This window comes from Pogoniulus pusillus, chromosome 12, assembly GCF_015220805.1.
Source record: "Pogoniulus pusillus isolate bPogPus1 chromosome 12, bPogPus1.pri, whole genome shotgun sequence".
Taxonomy (NCBI): Eukaryota; Metazoa; Chordata; class Aves; order Piciformes; family Lybiidae; genus Pogoniulus; species Pogoniulus pusillus.
In genome coordinates, this window is record NC_087275.1 from 23733218 (window position 1) to 23754340 (window position 21123).

Below are 21123 nucleotides of genomic sequence, written 5' to 3' on the forward strand. Positions count from 1 at the left end.
CACTGAAGGGAAAACAAAAATGAGACTAAACATCAGTTGCTGGCCTCTGTGAATTGAATGGAGACAGCCACCTGTGGCACTTAGGAAGTTCAGCTGAGCAGGGTGGCAGCTCTTGAGTTTACACTGTAGAAACTGGAAATCAAACAGATGCTCTAGAGACACAGGGCACCTTAGCTGGAAACATCCTCAGTGTAAGCTTGCTCCTTTCAAACAATAAACCCACAGTGCTGGTGCAGTGGCATCAAGTGGGACAGTATTCAGAGAACCAACATCAAAAGCATTTCATTACTGGGACCTGCTGTATTTAACCAAAATCAATGTCTGGCCCTGGGATTCAATGGTGAAAGTCTTACCATGCAGCGAAGTAAATTGATTGGAAATAGCCACACCTTGTTTCCAGCCTTCACTGGTATCGCCTCTGTCCTGCAGCATGCAGATGTTTGCTGAACTCTTGTGTTACACAGGTCGAGTACCACTGAAGCCATAAGATGCCAACAGAAAGAATTAAATTGCAAGCATCCCCACTCTGTTGCCTTCTGCACCTGCAGGAGCCGCCAGTCATGGCTCCCAGCAGCCAGCAGGGTGGTCCCTCCAACCTCAACTCTAAATCCCACTCACTGTGGAGAAGTTGCTGACAGCAGACAGCAGGAGGCAGAACTGTTAACCTGGTGGTGAAGGGGATGGACTTCGGAGCTCCCGGCTTTAATGGCAAAATCCTCTTGAATCTAAGCAACATAAACACAAACCATGTTCAGTAAGAAACACAGGGCACCCTTGCACCATTTTGTGCTTCTCCTACCCCCAATAACTCTTTTATACTCACTCCTAGCAATATTTTAGATGTATATCATATTCAACAACTTTTTTGTCCAAACAATCTGTTGCTATCAGCCTGATAGACTACACAGTTGAGTTACTCGTATAGGTTGTATCCAGGATATTTACTGCATGGATGAGTCTCAGTGCCCAGCTGTAAAACTACACAGGGGACACAAGCTACTACGCATATAGGCAACCTCCAGAATCTACAGCCATGCTTACCATTAAAATGGTAACAATAACAAAACTCTCCCATAAAGATTCACATGGCATTAGGAATCTTGAAATAAAACACACTCTCTTTCACAGAAGTATTTCCTTTAGACTTTCTTAAGGCTGTATGGAGAACCACTAAGCCCTACTTAACCACTGATATACATTTCCCTGCATTAGAGAGTTTCAAAGCCCAGCTTGTTGGGCCACCTCATGTGAACTGTATTCTTACCCTGAAAGGCTGGACTGAATGATCCTCGAGGTTCCTTTGAACCTGGTATTCTATGAACCTATGTATCACAAATCCTTTGATTACAACACCCTCATTAGTGTTATTGTCCCCTTTCAATCTACTGCTCCACCGGTGCCTCAGCTGTTGCACAGACAGCACACAAACTGTGCTGAAGCACACATGGCAGGAGCAAGACGTTATTTGAAGATGGACAAGGATCACCCCTCCAGTGATCTCCCAGTCCTGCTGGGGCACCCACAAACTAACTGCCCACCGCTGATAAATCAGAAGGGGACAAGGGGTGCATCTCTGGAGGATCCACAGCTTGCTAAGACTCCAGAGCAGGGAGTGAAGAAATACAAAATGCAATGGCAAGGAACCTGTCAAAGGTAGGAAAAGGTCACAGAAAATTCACCCAGAGAAATTTTTTTTTTTTTTGGGGGGGGAAGTGGGAAACAATGCTGACTTCATGTTGAATTTACCAGGCAAGCAAGTATCAAAAGCAAGACAAAATGCTTTGGGCCATATTTCAGCTAATGTAAAAACCACAGGAGTCAAGGTCCTAAAACGTTTCAGCTAGTTGGGTGATCGACACAACATTGCATATTTCATAGTCTCCACAGAAGTTGAACTAAAAATTAGCCTGGTTTTATTTTTTTTTTCCCCTAAATGAATTCTCAGAGAGAAAGGTGAGAAGAGGAACATACCCATGGGAGTTGCTTTATGTTTTTGCTGTCCTCATCAAAAGCTTTCTTCTCCCACTTTATAGCAATCCTCCAGCTGGTAACCATAAGTTGAGATACATCCAAAATTTACCTGGAATTCCTGGTTTTGCCAACATGCTGATGTCCAGAGAATTCACATATACATCCACTCAGGTTACATCAACTCAACAGAGCTACGATGAACTCAGGTGTTAGCTGCTTCCACGGATGTCATAGTTGTCTCCTTTTATTTAATGTCAAAACAACAAATTCCCAGCAATTTGTCACTGTTTTTTTTTATTATTATTCCCATGTCTTCAAAGCCAGTGCCAAGAGCAAACACAGTAAACCAGATGTTTCCAGCAGCTCTCTGTTACACTCACTTCAAGCTCCTATACTTTGCTCTGGTAGAGCAAAGCCAACAATCGGCACATTGGGAAACCCAGGTAACAGCAGCTCTCCAGCAGCCTGCACTGGCTTTGGGCAGCCTGAAATGGGAAAGGACACCTGTCCCTGGAATAACCACTCAGTACCAAGAAGCATGTGCGATTCACAGAAGCCTTTGGCCCTCAGCACAAAGGTGGAGTGACCCCCAGGAACACCTGCATGCAGCCAGCTCTTCTCCAGCGACTACAGCGCAATCGAGTCGGTCCTTAGGTGCTACAAGAGATTCAAAGGCAACAGTGACCCTGGCTACTTTCCCAAGTTACTTATTCCCTGTCTTCATCACAGCAAGTTTCTTCCACCAACGCTGTTATATTGTATTTTACAAACTGAAACATAGAAGGTTTCACCTCAACATGAGGAGAAACTTTTTTACAGTGGGGGTGACAGAGCAATGGCACAGGCTGCCCAAAGAGGTTGTGGAGTCTCCTCCTTTAGAGACTTTCAAAACCTGCCTGGGTGCATTCCTGCGCAAAGCTCCCCAGGGGATCCTGCCTTGGCAGGGAGGTTGGACTCCATGACCTCTGGAGATCCCTTCCAACCTCTACAATTCTGTGATTTCAATAAATTCAACACAAGAGTCCTCTACTGGCCCGTTCTTCAGTTAAGTCCACATTTTATTTACGCTTTGCTCTTGGTACTTCAATCAGATTTATATATACATAATCTAAAACCTACATCAAAATCATGTTGACTGCTCTGAAGACCGAGAGAAGTGACACGATTGAAATTTTCTTCCACAGCTCTATAGTTAAGTCTACATTCCCACAGCAGTTCTTTTGGTTCAGGTTGCAGAAGTGTTCAGAAAGCCAATGCCAGGCCTCCAGACTCAGAGTGGAAAGGTTACACAGTTGTGTTCCAGCACGTCAACCTTATACAGAGCCACGGTAGCAATCAAACATTTCCTCCTCTTTGCAGCATACTGGTTTTTCAGTCTGACATCGCTCCCTTTCTAAACCCTGACATCAGGAACATGTGAAGAAGCTGCAATGCCCTCCTGCAGCTGCATCACTTGAACATCAGCTGCAAAAGGATGGCATGCTGCTTCGCATGGGTAAGGAGGCAGCGCAAAAGGCTGAGAAGTGCTTGAGATCATGTGGTGCCACCTGAAAAACGCCAGTTCCTCCATTTCCATGTAAACATCTGTACCTACTCCTGGAGTCATGCTTCTAATTATTTCATGCATCCCTAGGGGGAGGCAGGGACTGCCCTGTGCCTGCACTGCAGACAAGCCTGACCAGGTACTTCTGCACCCATATCGGCCTGACCCAGAAGGAACTGCCATGCTGCTAAAGCTGCTTACTGGCCTATCAGCCTGCAGCAGCTCGGCAAGGAATGTCAAGAGGTAGAAAGTATTAACAGAAAAAGCTTGTGAAGCCTCTTGCTTCGCCCACTCCCTGTCTTTATCTGCTCAGAGGATTCAACTTGGTATGCATCTTAGAGAAGAAAAACAATAGAAAATGCTTTATATGCTACTTAACTTCCTGCAAGACATCAGGCCTCCAGTGCTTGGGGAAGCTTGCAGTTCAGAATTCACAACAGGAAGGTCCCCCCTCAGCTGCTACCAGTGGTCTGTGTGAGCCCAGGCAAAGCATGCTCAACATTTTGTTCCAAAGGGATTTCATGTGGCATGACCTCTCTCCCTTCAGTGACCTTAAACTTCTATTTCCATGATTTCACCTGCTCTTAATCACATGGGACAGGTAGACAGAATTTGTGAGCATCATGAAATCTCACAGGCCTAGTCTTCGTGTCGTTAAGCTTTTGAGTTTGCTTCTAGAAGACTTTCTAAAGGACTCTAAAGCACCTATCAGATATTTTAATACAATCAAGTACATTAAGAAGTGTCCAGGTTTTCAGCCTTCTTTTCCAAGAAGACCAAACAACTCCAAACAAAAGTCAAGAAGCTATAAGCTATTTGAATTCAAGAGTGCCATCAGGAGCATGAAACTTTCACATTACACATAAATTATGAGAAGTTTTAAGAGGTGACAAAGCCAAACTGGTCAAGGCTGTGGCTGCTGCTACTGCACTATAAAAGACTCCAGTTTGGAGAGCCAGGCTGCCTGGTGAACATGGTTCTTTTGTAGCAACTAACAGCAGGACAGCAGCTGTAGGTTAGAAAAGAAGGTAAAAAACATCATGGCAAGTGAAGTGATTCCCAGAAAATATAAAATTATTAAATAGAAAATGATCCTCAGAGAAACTGGTAAGAAAGAATCCTAAGAAATGATGGACAGGAATTTAGAAGTGATGGACAAGAACTGAGCAGCATTTCAACAAATAAAGCTACAAAGCAGGCCAATACCCTTAAAAGCTATATCCACAGAGGTACCATGGCAGAAATGTCACTGCTTGCTTAATGGCTCAGGTGAAACCACACTTGGAAAGCATTCATCCAGAAACAGCACACGAGGAAGATGAAAATAGCATTGTGGGTTAGGGAACTGGCTTATGTGGGAAAAACAAACACTGAAAATTTTGCTCTGGTGAGGACTAATGGGAACGCAACTGCAAGTGTTGCAGGAAGCTGCAAACCATGCAGCTGACACTGCTCAGGGCAACATAATGTTACTGGAATAGTAGTTATCAATTAAAAGCTACAGACATTTGAAACAATCTCTTCCTGCACTGGGTATTTTTCTATGGTCAGATTTTGGATGAACTCATAGAACCTGTTTTTTTGTTTGTTCTGGTTTCTTTTTCCACTTCTGTTTTTATTCACAGTTAGCTCATTGTTAGGAAACAGAAGACATTCTCTCAGACACTGAAGAATGTCACTGTCATTTCAGAATTGTGCTGATGTAATTAAGGCTATACCAAATTCTTCGACAGAAGGAGCCTGTTGGTCAGTTTTGATATCAAAAAGTGGCTTTAAGGAATTCTTGAGCTAGAAAACAGAGTTGGGTATTGAAAATCTGCTTAGAAGTTAGCCCTTATTCAGGAGTATTTTTCTCCTTTAGAAACTGGGTGTCTGTGCTTGCTTTTTACATTTCATTGTCTGCAAATAACTGTAAATACAGGAAATAAGACAGCTGTCATTAGTATCACTTGCTGACTTATCTGGCTTGATCCCTGCCACATGTCACCAACTCTTACGGTGCCAAAGTCAACAGGACTCATACAAATGCTGTTGAAATCCACGGATCCACCACAGCTTGCACTGAAAAACCAAATTACAAGTGGATGAGGACCATGAAAGGCATCAGAGAAACAGTACTAAACACTTGCTCTTGAAGGACAAGAGAAAACAGATGCTTGGTATTTTAAAACAGTTGGCCGAATGGAAACTTTTCTACCTTAGAAAGGAAAGGACTTTCACAGCATGAGCCCTAAGAAGTTACATAGTGTAAAATCTGACAGTGCTCTGATTAGGTTAAAGCCCTTTCAGTGCAGTAGAGCTGTCTAGTCTGTAACAGAGGACAAGTTTCAGCATAAATAAATGTATTAACATGACAATCCCCAAAGAGCAATAGGAGGAAGATAAAATGAACACCCTAGCCCTAGTACCCTGTGGAGGGTATATATAGGGTGTGCTGCTGCTGCTGCACAGAGATCTTTACTACCCTAGTGTAAACTGATTCTACCTGCGAGCCAGAAAGAAAAAGCACTGAGCTTTAAATAGATGTTTGCTGTCATCTTCCTTACGAGACCACCTGGCAAGAGGATGAAAATATCACATAGATAGAAGGATGTAGCTGGATTTTCTTTCACCTTGCTTTCTGTCCACTATAGTACCGCTGTGCAGCATGCAGTATTTACAAGACAGTCTCTGCTTCTCTCACAGAAAGCTTCGTCTTGCTCCAGATGGAAGGCAGGTTCATATCTTACTCCCAGACCTCACAGCCATGAGGAAAGCACTACCACAAACATGACGAAGAGAACAAGAGAAGAAAGGGAATCAAAATGATTATTGTCCTGATGACATTGTGCTGGAGCAGGGTCATAAACGAGAAACTCTCACATCCATTAGCACATGCATTAGCATCTCAGCCTCTCAAAAATTAAGGTGTGTGTCCTTCACCACAGGTGTGAATTTGCTTTCAATGTGGATTTACAAGTATGAACCAACAAGGTTTAACTAAGATATTTAGACACTTAACTGGTTAGTCTGCAAGTTTCTTACCACACCACTTCTCCCTCTTACATATTCTTTAAATTGCAATTGAACTCACTGCATTGAAAGCCTCACTCCTATGCTCAGTAACTGAAACATACAGCAACCAAAACGTTGAGCCACTTTGCCTTTATGTAGTTTATTCCTTTGTTAATTTCTGGCAAAAGACTCAGGAGGTAGATGAAATTACTGAAATCAAAAGATGAAGCAAATTGCTACAGCAGCCAACTTCTGCCTGTTCTAGCTTTGGCAGGGAGGTTAATCTCATTTTTCTCCTGGACCTTTGGGAAGATATATATCAAGTTTTGGAATCTCAAATGCTTTTCGTGATACATATGCTAAAAGACACAAGCTAGGCACAACAAAGTGGCTGAGAAGGCATAACAGCAATTAACCATCACAATTTCCTTATGCTGTCTTAAAGCAAAAGTTTCCCTCTGAAGGAAAAACAAAATAGTGTGGATTTTTTTTTTCCCGATTCCACTTTAGCAAGATACAGTAGCTTTAAAAATAGAGAACTTACATTTTCAGAGCTGGCAGTTAGCAAGGGAAGTAATATGTAAAAATCCAAGTCAATCTGAGTCCTCCTCTGCTTGGTGCCTCACCACAAAATCAAGTTCTGCATGGCAAACAAGCTTTGACCTAGCCCTGTGCAAGCTCATTGTTGTCAACTGGCCTAACACAGCTGTGGGGGACCAACTCAAGTGACCAAAACTTGGTACATTTACACAAATAGTAACTGATTTTCTATGTGGCTGTACAATCCAAATGTACAAAAGGGAGAAATCCTGCATAGCAAGGTTATGGATTTCCCCCTAGGCTGAACTACACATTAACCACCATGCAACATCACCTCTGAATTTTCAGTTTCTATGCATTGGATGCCAGATTGTCAGGAACGTTGAGTAACTGCTTTACTGTTTATTGGCTCATTTTATGGAAGACCAAAGATTTCCTAGTAAATGTTCTAAACAGAAAACAGGACTGAAATTAGTGATGGGAGAATTAACTCTTTAGGCACTTTGAGGACTGCTATTTTAAAGTGTGCCATCATCAATGAGGTACTGTGTATGGCCTGCAAATGACAACTGCCCAAGTGGTGCGACAGCAACACGTGTATGAAAATTTTTGCCTGTAAAAGATTGGTTAAGCACAATTCAAAATTGTTTTGCCCAAAGTGAAGAAAGCATTGCACCTTTTGCTGTATCTACCTGTCTAAAAGCAGCAGCTGCCATAAACAATACAGGCTGCCCTCCTTCAAAGTCACAATCATGCACAATATTCTCCATTTGCCACCTGCCACTGCAGTCACTCTCAATGCAGGGATAGGGGTGTGCATGACTGAAGAAGAGTCACAGCCCTGAAGAAGTGTCACTGGTTTGATGTGTCTCTACAATCACTGCACTACTAGAAGCAAGCCTAGTTGGCAAGGCTGAACTAGCACATTATGTGTTTTACCTTTATAGTAAAAAGTACGTAACAATCCCCTCTGAGACAGCTTGTTTAACAATTACTGGTCCAAATGAACATCAACTGTTTCAACTTGAGGACTCAGGGTAGGATTTTTGAGTTCAAACCTCCAACAAGCATTCCCAAACATAAATGGGAGCACCTTACCCAAATTTACTAAGTCCAGGAATAACAGTGTTTCTAAAAAACTATGAAAAAAAATCTGAATTAAAATGGGAGCACTAGGGAAAACATGGAAGCATAAAAGAGATCATCGCTACAGAGCATATTCAAAAATCTTCTGTGTCTCTTCCCTAGTATACAAAATGCATAAGGAATGCACTTGTGACTGAAATTTCCTGTGTTCAGTTCAAAACTACAGACCTTTAATCTGATAAGCAGCTTTGTTTCTATCATCTCATTTGTAAAAAACACCATCAAGCTTGTGCTCAATTAAATATATATATGTATATATAAAAACATACAAAAAGTACAAGAGAAATCACATTAAGAAACTATTACAGTGTAATTGTCCTGATTGTTTTTATTCTTAAGGGCCAATTTTTTTTCTTTTCTTCCTTTCTTTGTTTTATGTGCACAGAACCTCAATGTGACTTCTTGTTCCAGAATTCAGCATAGTGCCACTGCACAGAATTCACTTCTCTGTGCAGTTCATTAAAAAAAACCAAAAACTAAACCAAATCAAAACCACAAAAGCAAAACCCAAAACACACACACACACACCACAGGACAAAACGTTCTTCTTAAATCAAATTCTATTTTGTGAATTCAGCAAAATAATTTCTATAAAATAAAACAGCAAAATATTTAAATAGTATAGGGTGGGCTGTATCTGTTTTTTGCAGGGGTATTTGGTTTTTTAGACAGGTTCCAAAAAAAAAAAAAATTACACACATTCAAGTTACCAATTTTCATTTAAATACAGTATTTACTGATGCATTTCTTGAAGTCTTTAAACAAATGTTTATTCTGGAATAGAGATACCTCAGAATTGTATTTGACTAACCAGTAGTTTCTTTTATAATTCAACCCTGCTTCTAATGTTAAGGTTTCCTGTATAATGGATAAAGAGCTAAGACAATTCTCGCCTTCAAGTAGAACTGTGAACGAGCAGAAAACCAGCAAGTTAACTTGGTGCAGTGGCACTCACAAGTACTGTGTGATTTTGTTGACTTCCACTTCACTGGGATGCAGTAGAAGGAAAGTGTTAGAAGTTTATCTAATAAGCTCTACCAAAGAAACAAAACAAGCACACCAAATACAGTCTATTATGCTCCAGGCATCCTGGCATAGCAAATTTTTGCATATTTGTTTTAAATCTTTTAAATTCCTATTACTGAAAACTAAGTGTCCTTTATCCCACCCAGAGACAGAACTGCCAAACATCAGATGTGAGGAACATATGTGAAACTGAAAACCACTTGTTTGTCACATTTTCCCCTCCCCATTTTATAGTCTAGGTGTAAGAAGAAAAAGTTCTGAGCAAAGCAGTTGTCGCACTGGGACAACTGCCGTCGCCTTTTTTTTTTTCTCTTTTCTCTTTTTTTTTTCCCCCCTCGTTGGCTACACTAACTTGGTGTGAAGCCATGCTAAATGTTACAGCATAACTATAGCTTCAAAGTGATTAACCTAATACCAGAATGAAAAAGGCAATGAAAAAAAAAAAAAAGAAGAAGAAAAAAAAAGATCTAGAAACAATGTTACATCACCAATTTTCCACATCAACCAAAGAATTAAAAGGTTACCAGCCATTACGTTGCTCATAGTAAAATCGACTCCAGTGGCAAAGAATTAACATGAAACTATTTTTGTGGTTGACATGGATAGGCTTTTTTTTTTTTGTTTGTTTTTGTAAAGGAGTTGATCCGACTGCCATGAGGCAGGCAACACTGGTTGCAGAGCGCAGCAGATATATCAAGAAAAGATTTTTTTGTTGTTTTTTTTTTTCCTTTTTGTAGATCTGAGAGTCTCATCAAGACAAAAAAAAAATGTTTCTTGCTCAAGAATTAACAGTCAAACATTAATATACTATATACACCTTTGCCATTTACACATTAGCATCAGGCCATTTATTACAAAACACTATACACTTTCCACTGCAGGCGGGTTATATATTGACAGCAATTTTCTGCAGATAAGACAGTGAATAGACTCTCCACTCCATGTTGATTAGGAATAGGGTTTTTTTTTTTTTCTAGTTTTAAATATTAGCCAGACACAGAGAAAGGTTGGACTGTAAGGCCTGGGTGCACAGTCTTGATGGAGCAAGTTAATTGATTATGTGCATTTCACTAATCTTTTGTCTGAGGCGGGGATACTTCTTCACTGCCTTCGTAGTTTTCTTGTGCTCGTTGGCCAGTTCGCTGAGGGTTGTTCATATGATGTGCTGCCGGGCCTGTATATGGCTGTCCATGCACGTGGTTATTCTGGAACAAAACAAACAGTTCAAAGGGATGTGAAACTTGGGGGCTGTTTCCCAAGACTAGGGGTTGACTTTTCCCCTCCACATTCACACTATGGAAAAATATCCTCCAGCACACTGAACTTCTCCCAGTGTAGTAGGAGCTACACGAGCACACACCAGTTTCTTTATTCCTCTGAATCACATCTTTCACTTACCTTTTTTAATTGAGACAGAAAGTAAACAAACTTTCAACTTGTGCAAATGAAAGGATTAGGTAAAACAGTAATCTACGCTTCTGAATAACAAAGAGTTACATGCAAAGCAAAAGCAGCAATGAGGAAAAAAGAAAAAAAGAAGAGGCTACCTATGTGCTGCAGACAATGCACTATGCACTTATTTTATCAAGAGATTGAGTCAGCCTCAATGTTCTCCCTAAGACAAGGTATAAAAAGTGTACTTCTACTTTTCAGAGAGGAAACTCTGATGTTACAGAACTGAATGAAATGCAGACCAGCAGTAACTTTCTGCTGATGCTCTGCCCTAATTTCCAAAGTCATACACATATCTAGTAAAGGAAACATCTCATCTCTCTGCAGAGTTTAACCAGCTGTGGAGAAATTAGGAATAGGAGGACTGTGTATGTTAGTGAGAAATGCCATCTCTTGCAAGAAAGTGAGCACATCACACAGGGAACGGTGAGGTTACAGTATGTGTCTGAACTCAGGAGGAGCTCAGAAAGGAGTGGGAAAATCTGCATGACTTACCAACTGCTATGCTGAGAACACCAAGTAAGGAAAGCAAGATCGAGGGAAAATGGATTTGGGCAGGAAAGGAAATTACATTAGCAGATTTGGAATACATAAAATTAATTGGAACAAAAAATGGCAACTAATAAGTGATCTTAGTAAATTCGATTAAAAAGTGGTTATGATTTCTTTTAGATCTGGCTTTACACTGAGAAATACTAGCAAAGCAGCCATTTAACATAAAAACAGATCTATGTTTTATATGTATTTAAGATGTAGAGTTCAGTGTTCATAGCACAAGTTACATGTAACAATGGCATCTGCATTTCTCTGAAAGGCTTTTGAGGTTTGATCTTGTATTTTAAAATAAGAAAGGAAAATAAGCAAACGTGACAGTCCAACTCAGTATGCACTAGGCTGTGTGAACATCTGCCCTCCTGTTCTTTCCATAACCCTCTGATCTAGTAACATTACAATTCTCACCTGAAACTCTGATGGTGAAACTGTTTCTGGGAAACTGAAAGTGTATTTTTCATCTTTATTCCCTCAGATATGACACTTGACAATAAAATGCTTCTGACTAAATGCCTACAATTTGAATTACCCTAAATGCTAAAAAAAACTCAAAACACTCTAATATGGAACTCTGAATAAATGGTTCAATTCTGGGATTTTACCTGTTGATATTGGGAACCAGGTGAATGGGGATACAGTGGGGCATCTTCAGGTGGAGAAGACTCATGTTCGTCTGGGGCATCAGGATCATCTGGTTCCTAAAAGTTGAAAAACATTTAATTTATTTCAGTTAAATATTACAGCTGTTCTATATAGAACTAATCCTCCATGCAAGAGGTTGTTTCAGACATGCTTGGAGAAAAATTGCATCCCATTGTGTCACCTACAGCTTGGACTGCACAACATAAAAATTCTCTTTTCCCAATAGTATATTGATAATAACAAATTCACTTTTAATCTACTCTAAAGGGTCAACTTGAGTTCTACACTGCTAACTCTAAGTGGCAGATGCCTACAAAACCAGTCATAAAAGTGGAAAAATGCACAGGAAGATGTAACTGAAACCAACAAAAAGAGAAATCCATACTCAGAAAGTATTTCTAGAATGTGTTACCTCTGTAATGACCAAAGACTGCTGCTAAGGTTAATTATTTTATAGAAGCACTTCACTATTTTTTTTACTAGAAGACAAATGAGTTCTTTACCTCCTCTGGGCAGAGTTCACAAGCTTTTGCAAGAGTCATTCTAGCACTGTGTGACCTCTCTAGGAAGTAGCCATTTGATGTTTCATTGCTTTGTATTGGTGGAGACCAATTATTATAGGTGTACTGGGGATTGCCAGTGTATGGCCTACGCTCAAGCTCATCTCCAAGCCATTCTACTGCCCAGGTCCATTTTCTTTTCAAATCGCCATTGCTCTGTGGATGAAAAATAAACAACTCAGAGTTATTTCCTTTATTCTTCAAAAGACGACTATTTTTCCCTTCCTACACACACAAGTCATCAGAGAACAGACCACAAACACACATGGAGCTGTTTAACAGATTCCCTGAAAAAAATCCTCTTTTTTTTGCACAAGGAAAACTTTGAATTTGACATCGCATCTGTAGATTTGTAGCTGTATCACTGAATCATGACTGCAAGTTTCATCAAACTGCAATCCCATATATTGACCGTCTGATATAGGAGGGTTAGTATGAGTTGTACTTGGAAGCTGTAATATCATCTAAGTGATGAAAACTTGAGTAATTGGTGGTTTGGCTTGTTTGGTTTTTCATTTTTTTTAACAGAACTGGAAAAAAATGCATCTGAAAATAAAAAAAGCATCAAGAAACAGAACAGAAGGTATCACCTGAAGAATCTGGTAGGCTACAGGACAGTTGCTGAAGAGAGCTACCATGCACTTTATACACTGGTAAGCTCTCTTTTGATAATGATTCTTAGAGCGTTGAATGGTGTCGAACAGTCCATCTCTGTCATCTGGGATTCCCTTAAGTGCATTGTGAATCCTACAAAAAACCAAACAACCCAAGTGTTAAAGAGTTTTAGTGTTTGAATAAAAGCTTCACTTACAACATAATCACAGAAGGGACAGCTTGTATTCTGACTTCTGGTTTTAGCAAAGAGGTTTTCTAAAATCAGAAAACTAAGTTGACATCATATATGTAACCTGTAATTTTAGCAGAGTTAGTAATATTTAAACTCTCCCAATTAGATGTATAAAACCCATGTTAAGTATGACTAATTCTAATTAACTTCAACTGGTTAATTTTTATTAATTAATTTTAATATTGACATCATTGCACCTCACAGTATGCAACAATGAATTCAGCCTAAATGACACATTCTCTTGTAATGTGAAAAATCTTGGGTTTATAGGACTAAGTACTAAATTGTTCAACAGTAAGGCAAGTGAGAAGGTGAAAAATTGTAATTTAACACAAAATAGAGATAAAATGGGAAAAAAGGCTTTATTCCTGTATTTCACTTTAATATATGTTTAAAGTCAAAGTTTCGAAAGGGCTAGCAACAGGACACCATGGGAAACCAAGCTGTACAAAGCGTAATAATCTCAAATTATAAAAAGTCAGGGAAATACTAACCTGTGAGTTTGCCAAGAGTCCTCAATTAACAGGATTTGCAGAAGCAGATCCAAATAAGGTCGAAGCTCATATGTATATGAGTATGCAACCTGAAAAAGTAAAACCAGAGAATCTAAGAAAGCACACCCTGAAGCCTGCAGACTGTACTATATAACACAAGGATACAATCCACATGAATTTTACTGTAATGTAAAGGATATTTCAACATACAATGTATGCTTTTTAAAAAGAAGCTGGTTGTGTCAGAGTTTTTTAGGAGGTTGTGGCTTTTTTGGTTTATCTTTTTTTTTCTTCTTTTCTTTTTTCGTGTGTTTTGTTGAGGGTTTTTGTGTGGGTTTTTTTGGACTAGAGGTCTTTACTAGTTGGTAAGGTGGGTGTTTTGGTGTGGGTTTTTTTTTCTTTTAATATAGTAGGTTTTGTATAGGACAAAATGTTTCCTCACCTGTTTTAAACACAATTGATCTGAAGCACAAAGTATGAGATGCTGAAAAAGCTTTGAAAAGCAACAGAAAATGCTGTTTTTCACTGATACTGCTACCTTTAAACAGTATATTCAAAAGTTGTCCTGAAATGTAAATATTTGGCTAGCAAAGTATCAGTAAAGTGATTACTATGATCCTTTCAAGTGTCAAATAAAAGACCCTAGAAAAACCTTATGTTTACATGGAAACCAGTGAGTGAATATAAAGATGAGCTACCAGAAGTTAAAAAAAACCAATTATTTGAGGTGCAAAAATGTGACTAACCTTACAGAGATTACAAAGCAAAAACAACAGTACCAAAGATTCTTTCCTGAGACTAAAGCCAAAGATGTTCCACAGACTTGTTATAATAAACTTATGAACCTACTCAAAATGAGTGAGATCTTAAGAAACCACTCAAACTTGCTGTACAGTGTAAGATGCTCTTTTATGGATAATGACAGCAAGGCTTCAGGAAATGTTCTTGCAACAAAAAGATTGCCTTCGTCACCTTATTTCCCTTCCTTAACATCCTAACTCATAAAACCTCAACTGCTTTCCTGAAGTCACAAAAAGATGTCTCATAGTGCTCCATATTACACTATGATGTGTAATAGTGTAAATAGTGATGGAAGATGACAACTTAAGTCAAGTTATGAAGCACCCATTCAGTATTCAACATAACATTCCTATATATATAATTACAGAAATCTTTTACCACACACATCTCTTTTCTCATTTTTACCTGCCAAAGAAGTTCACTGAGGACAGTGGAAGAGAACTGAGGATTCTCCCAGCAGCAGAAACGAAGCAACTTAATGGTCTCTTCTGAGCTGCTGCAATCTTCAATAACTTTCTTCACATAACTGGTTCTCACAAACAGAATGTCTGCTACGTTCTGCTGAAGTGCCATTATAGGTTGAGACAAATTGGGATCACCATAAGGGTTGGCAAGTGGGGGATTACCTACAACAAATAGTTATTACAGATGAAGAAGTACTGAAGTATTTTCAGTGTAGACACAACAAAACATAAATTGGTGTAACTCATCAGAAAACAAAATATGAAGGAAAAACCTCAAGCCCTCCTTAACAGTTACTTCGCTTTTAAAATAACTATGGTATGAAACAACTAAGTTTTCTGATTGCAAAGCTTGACATCTGCTGCCTGAGAGCTGCTTCATCCTCCAAGGTGAGATGATGTAGTGACAACAAAAGCAGAGCTACTAGAGACATGTTCCTATGCAAGAAGAGAAATTATTTAGTTTCCCCAGTGAAATCCTGTTATTTTTTGCATTTATCTGCTTGTGTAACAGCCCAGACCTATTGTATTTTAGGACACAAGTTTTATTTACCTCACTAGGCAATAGGAAAGGGTGCAGAGGAGTAAGTGTCAGAACAATCCTATCTGAATTTCTGAAGTGTAGAGAGAAGTAATATATTCTTGAAAGAGTAAAAATTACTGTATCTTATTCAGCAGCCTTCACTTTATCATAAACAAAGACTGTTGATTGGCTCCTAAATTTAGCACAGTTTAGAGTTATTGTTTGAAGATGCCTAGAAGCCCAAGGGAGAGCTTTTCTAGTTTAACATTCTGAAGCAAAAAATAACTTTACTCTGCAAAGAGTAATTCGAATTAGTAGTCAGAGTAATGCTCATACAACATCTTTTTTTGAATTTTTTTTTTCACTACAGTGTTATGAACACAGTGAATATACAATTATTTTTCACAGGCAGAGTTTCTTTTCAGTGTAAGCTTCAAATAATGCACTGGAAATAAAACAAAACCTGCCAAATTGTTCTGAAGCTTATTATAGCACAGTAAAATTTTTAGTTCATTAATCTTACTATAGCACATTCTAGACTATTGACTTTACAGCCCAACACATCAGGCTGTAATGAGTTTGCCATTACACAGCTCCTCAACAAATTCCTAATTAGGTTTTACAAACTATGGTTAACAGAACATGTATATATATAGGCTATAAAGTCCATGCAGCCCGATGCTCTGTCACCATTTCTCAAAAATTACTGCACTCCATTCAGCTACTGGAGATATTAATGATTTATGATGTGGCTGAGCAATTTCTAACTGATTATCTTTTATAAATCAAAGTGTTGGCTTCTGTTTCATGTCTCGACTGTGAACAAGTATCAAGTAATTTTCAAGAGCTATTCACAACAACACAAGATCTCTCCACCGATAAGCCGTATGAGGCATTTCAGAGCCTGCTATAGTGTTTTTCCTGTACAGATTGCTTTTGCACTGGTAATATGAAAGCAATATGTTATTTAATTGCCTGTTCAGAGTCAAAAGATCTTTATAGGACTCTTCAAAATGAGATTAAACTACTCTAAAATCATTGCTATTTCATAATCAACAAACTACTACTTTACTACTCAGCTTTATCTTTAAGAAATAAGCCAGAACAGACAAAATACGGAACAGACTTTTGTCTTGTGCCTTTTAGTGCAGCAAATAATTTTTTACAGGATTTCTGTCTTTAAACAAAAGAAGTTACTCAACATAAAAGGCAAACGTTTTCCAGCTAATCCATTTTATGCATAAAAACTAAATATGCACAAAATACATTTACTGGTATACTCAATTAGTGTAAGGAGTACTTGAAATTTACTGTACCATTAATAGAAGACTGCATCCGCGATGACACATTGCAGCAACGGATCAGTTGTGACACCACAGTGTACAGTTTCCCCAGTTCAGCATACTGGTATTTAATTGGAGGACCTGGACCTTCATCCAGAGCCACAAGCATGAAGGTTGCAGGAACATTTAGTTTCAGAAGTTGTGTCTTCTCTGCTACACCTTTATGGGCGGAAGGGGTAAAGACACATTTTGGGTTCAGCATAACAATACTTTTGGGGTTTTGTTTTTTAAAGAAAAATAACTACTGTTTACATGATTCATAGCTTTTATTACAACCACCATTATGTTTCCTGAGGAAAAAAAAAGTGGTCCAGTCAGGAAAGATGCACGTGACAATAATGTTCAGCTGAAAAAATCACAACGAAGGGCAGTTGTAAATGACTTTGATTTCATAACGGTACTCACTAACACTACAATAACTATAATTGGACTTGATGATCTGTGAGGTCTCTTCCAACCCTGATGATACTGTGATAATTCGTGTTGACAGTAAATTAAATAAGTTTTTCAGACAAGTTTTTTTACTGTGAGGGTCAGGATGGGATGAGTACCTCCAACAGTATGCTCGGTTATTTTTCCATCATATCCCAGATACATAACTTACAGATTTAAGACATTTCAGAATATGTTATACTACATGTTTAAGTGCAAATAAGTGACAAAATCAATTTAAGAAAAGAAACAAAACCGAAACAAACCCAAACAAAATGAGAAAACCTTCAAAACAAACCCAAACCAAAACCCCAACCAACAAACCCCAAATACACAGCTAGTTTCACTGCAAGAATACTATGCACATACTACAAAATACTTACTAGTAAATTTATGTCCTTTCTGACCTTGCATTCTGTTTCTCTATTTGGTTAGAAATCAGAACTTTTAATATGTATCTAAGGTATTTTTAAAATTTATTATGAAATAAAACTGGACCTTTCCTATCATCTTTTCTGACAAGGAGGAATTCAGACAGCACCTTAGTGGAGTTAATTTATAGTGTTTTCTAAAACTGTGTAAGTTCTGTAGTTACATCCCCTGTAGAACTGATCTCTTGCTTGCTTTATGTGAAGAATGTATTATTTGATTTCCCATATGTCAGACAATTTAGTCTTTTTTCATAAAACTTGGGGTGCTGCAGAAATGATGTATTGTGGCTTCTGAACATTAAACAGCCATAGAAAAGCCTTCAGGTAACAGTAGTAAAACCACCACAACTACTTACTATTTTTGTGTTTATCTTTGCAGACTGTGATAATGACCAGATCCATAAACAAAATTCAGTTATGCTTTCCTGCCTGGCTTCTGACCGCTTTCCTAGTCAGAGGCTTTAACTGCACTGACTGAAAAAAATCACAGACTCAACCAGGCTGAAAAGCTAATAAAGAAGAAAAAGTAACTTAAGAGTACAACTGAACTGTCTTTTCTGTAATGACATGAAGTCTGCTCTGGGGGTAACAATGGAAACCTGCCTGACAAGACAATCTTTTGTTAGATACTATATGAAAGTGATGTACATTACAGATGAAATTAAGGTGACACAATTGCCTAAATTAATTGTACAGACAGCAAACTAATTCCAATGAAACTGTTTACCCATATGAAAGAGCTTTGAGAACTCTCTGTGTGTCAGTTCTACGTGGAAACATTAATTCAATTGGGATTGATGTATTTGCCTAGCAATTTAGCCACAGAGTCATCTATCAGATACTAACATTTTAATTTGCCCGCCTGAGCAGATAACCAGCAATGGCTAAGCTGCTCACAACCATGAGTGTTGTGTAAAACTTTCAAGGGAACTTTATCTCTCAGCTTCACTTTACATAAAACAGTGAAAGTATCTCGGAGTGAGAGGAAGAGACCAACAGACTATCATTGTGGTACAGTATTGAACCCTGCTTAGAACCTGCTGCAGAGTAAGATGCCTTGTCACTTAAGACTACCACCAATGAAAGAAAAATGGGCCCTTGCTAGAAGACCCTAATAAATGGGAAAAGCAAGAACAAAGAGCTCCGTGACAATTCATTAGATCTGAACTGTGACTACGCTCCTCAAATTGGGAGTGCAAAACCAATCCTTTATTCATTTGGCTTGTATTTTATTATTGCCCTTGCTTTATTCATTTGATTTTCATTTTATTGTTGCTTTTCCTCAGGGTAAATATATAAAGTAGCAACAGATTAAACCACCTGAGAAACAGTTTATTCACTCAATTGCTAATTGACTTTCCTCATGCTGGCAATGCTGAGCAAAAGCATGATTACAGCTGTTCACCTGAATGTCAGTAGGACTGATCTCAGGTGATCATTTTTCTTGGAGTAGTTACTATTATACTATTTTATTCTATTCTTAGTATACAGTGACTTCTATGCAAAGAGCCTACATAATGAGGAACTTAGTACAATTTTTTGTATACTTCTAAATCTATACCTATTTCTATTTTCATAATGCTAGATAGAATTAAGATCTTGAAGAAAAATGGGTGATGCTAGAAGTGCCACAGTCAATGTTTCACGTCCATCACAACAAAACTGATAACTGTCGCACCAAAGATGCTAAAAATACATTTTCATTTGTGATCAAGCCCTCTCATTTCATTTTTCATCAGAAAATTCAGGACTCTGGTCTTTATTAAAATAATCACTTTCTGAAGCCTGGGAGAACTCCATTGAGGCTTTGCAAAAATACTAGTTTTTCTTTCTCATTTATCTTGAAGGAAAAACACTATCTGATATTTATAGTGGTATTTCCTGATGTGTTCTTCTATCTCTTATGATAACTATGGTGAAAGCATTCTGACTAGCAATGATGTCTAAGAACACAGACAGCTTGAGCTACTTCCTCAGTCTGCCAGTCTTTAAAGGGAAGACAGATACAGAATCAATGTTTTGCATTTGCCTGAACGTCAAAGGTGAACAACTCACACTGAGAGGGCACAATTGGAACATACAAAGCATGATCATCTATATTTATGTTTCCACAAAGGAGAGTCACATCTCTCTTTCAAACTTCTATCGTCCTCAACTCTTCAAGCTCAAAGCAGCTGATAAGACCCATGTGCTCCTTGGGTTTCATGACCTCTCTGTAAATGAGCCCTGAACAAAGCATTATCTCCCTTGCCATTTTTTCACCCTCACATCTTCTCAAGCCAGACACAATGTTATATTTCCATGATTCTTGTGAAATCTTCCAAGGATGGCAGGAAAACTAAAGCCCCAAAATGGAGGAAGACAGCTGCTCTATGGAACATTTGTATGATGTCTAATGACAATCTTCCCAAGGCAGAAAAGATGGGTTCTGCTGCTGCTACCTGCATAACTGGATCATTAATAAAACAGTTCAATTCAGTGTGATGGGGAGAAGTGTATGTAATTTGCTTACCTAGATTGGCATACATCACAAACAGATTGAAATACTGCTGCAAATGGCGCCCATGTTCAGATACTTCCCTTCTTAGAAGATTTAGTACCGCTCTCAGTAAGTGATCACTTAAACTTAAGTTATCATAAGTCTATTAAAAAAAAAGTGAAACCAGTGATTAGTGGTTGAATTAATGAGATTCATATAAGCTCCAAAATATTAGCAGCTGGTTAGTCTTCTGTATCTCACACAAAGACACTAAATACCATGTAAGTTCAAGAAATTATGCTCTTACAGAAGCTTTCAGTTGAACTTTTTTCTGCAGTAGCAGCTAGGCTAAGATACTCAGAAAAGCACCATGAACCTAATAGACTCAGACAGACAACCACATCACCTCTATAGACAGGTGTATCTCAAATGTATAATGAAAAAAAAACCACAGTCAAAGCCTGTGTGGTTTGAACTTAGCACAAATTATTTTGCTGGATACAGTAGTGAAAACATTCTGAACAATATGAATAAAAATTGCTATGCTGTAGACATTAAAATCATGACAAAACAAAGGCTCAAAAAGGTTTATCTTTAAAATTTTAATACAGTCCAAGCAATAATATTGTATGACAAGTATTACATTAAGACTTTGGCTTTTTTTTTTTTGGTTCTGTTTCTTTGTCAGTTCCAGATGTATAAAATTAGGGAATTCCCTGCCAATTCCTATTCAAATCTGAAGTTTTTGACAACTTCAATGTTGCAGAATAGAGGAGAAAAACCCTAGAAAACTGCACCTTTTCCTAGGTTCTGTTTGGATTTTTTTTTGTGGTGTGGTCTTGTTTTTTTTGTTGTTTTTTTTTTTGATTGTTCATGGTTTACAATT

General features: G+C 38.4%; 1 protein-coding gene across 2 annotated transcripts in view; it reads right to left on the bottom strand.

The window, feature by feature from the left end:
* Positions 1-8736: 8736 nt before the first annotated feature.
* Positions 8737-21123, bottom strand: part of USP9X (ubiquitin specific peptidase 9 X-linked) — a 97933-nt gene continuing 85546 nt past the window's right edge. For both annotated transcript variants that reach the window (XM_064151908.1, XM_064151907.1), the window contains 8 exons: positions 20271-20400; positions 16869-17054; positions 14974-15194; positions 13768-13856; positions 13017-13173; positions 12370-12582; positions 11827-11922; positions 8737-10425 (listed from right to left, as the gene is read on the bottom strand). In XM_064151908.1, the coding sequence (XP_064007978.1) occupies positions 10291-10425; positions 11827-11922; positions 12370-12582; positions 13017-13173; positions 13768-13856; positions 14974-15194; positions 16869-17054; positions 20271-20400 (1227 nt within the window). In that variant the 3' untranslated portion in view covers positions 8737-10290. The remainder of the gene's footprint in view (positions 10426-11826; positions 11923-12369; positions 12583-13016; positions 13174-13767; positions 13857-14973; positions 15195-16868; positions 17055-20270; positions 20401-21123) is intronic.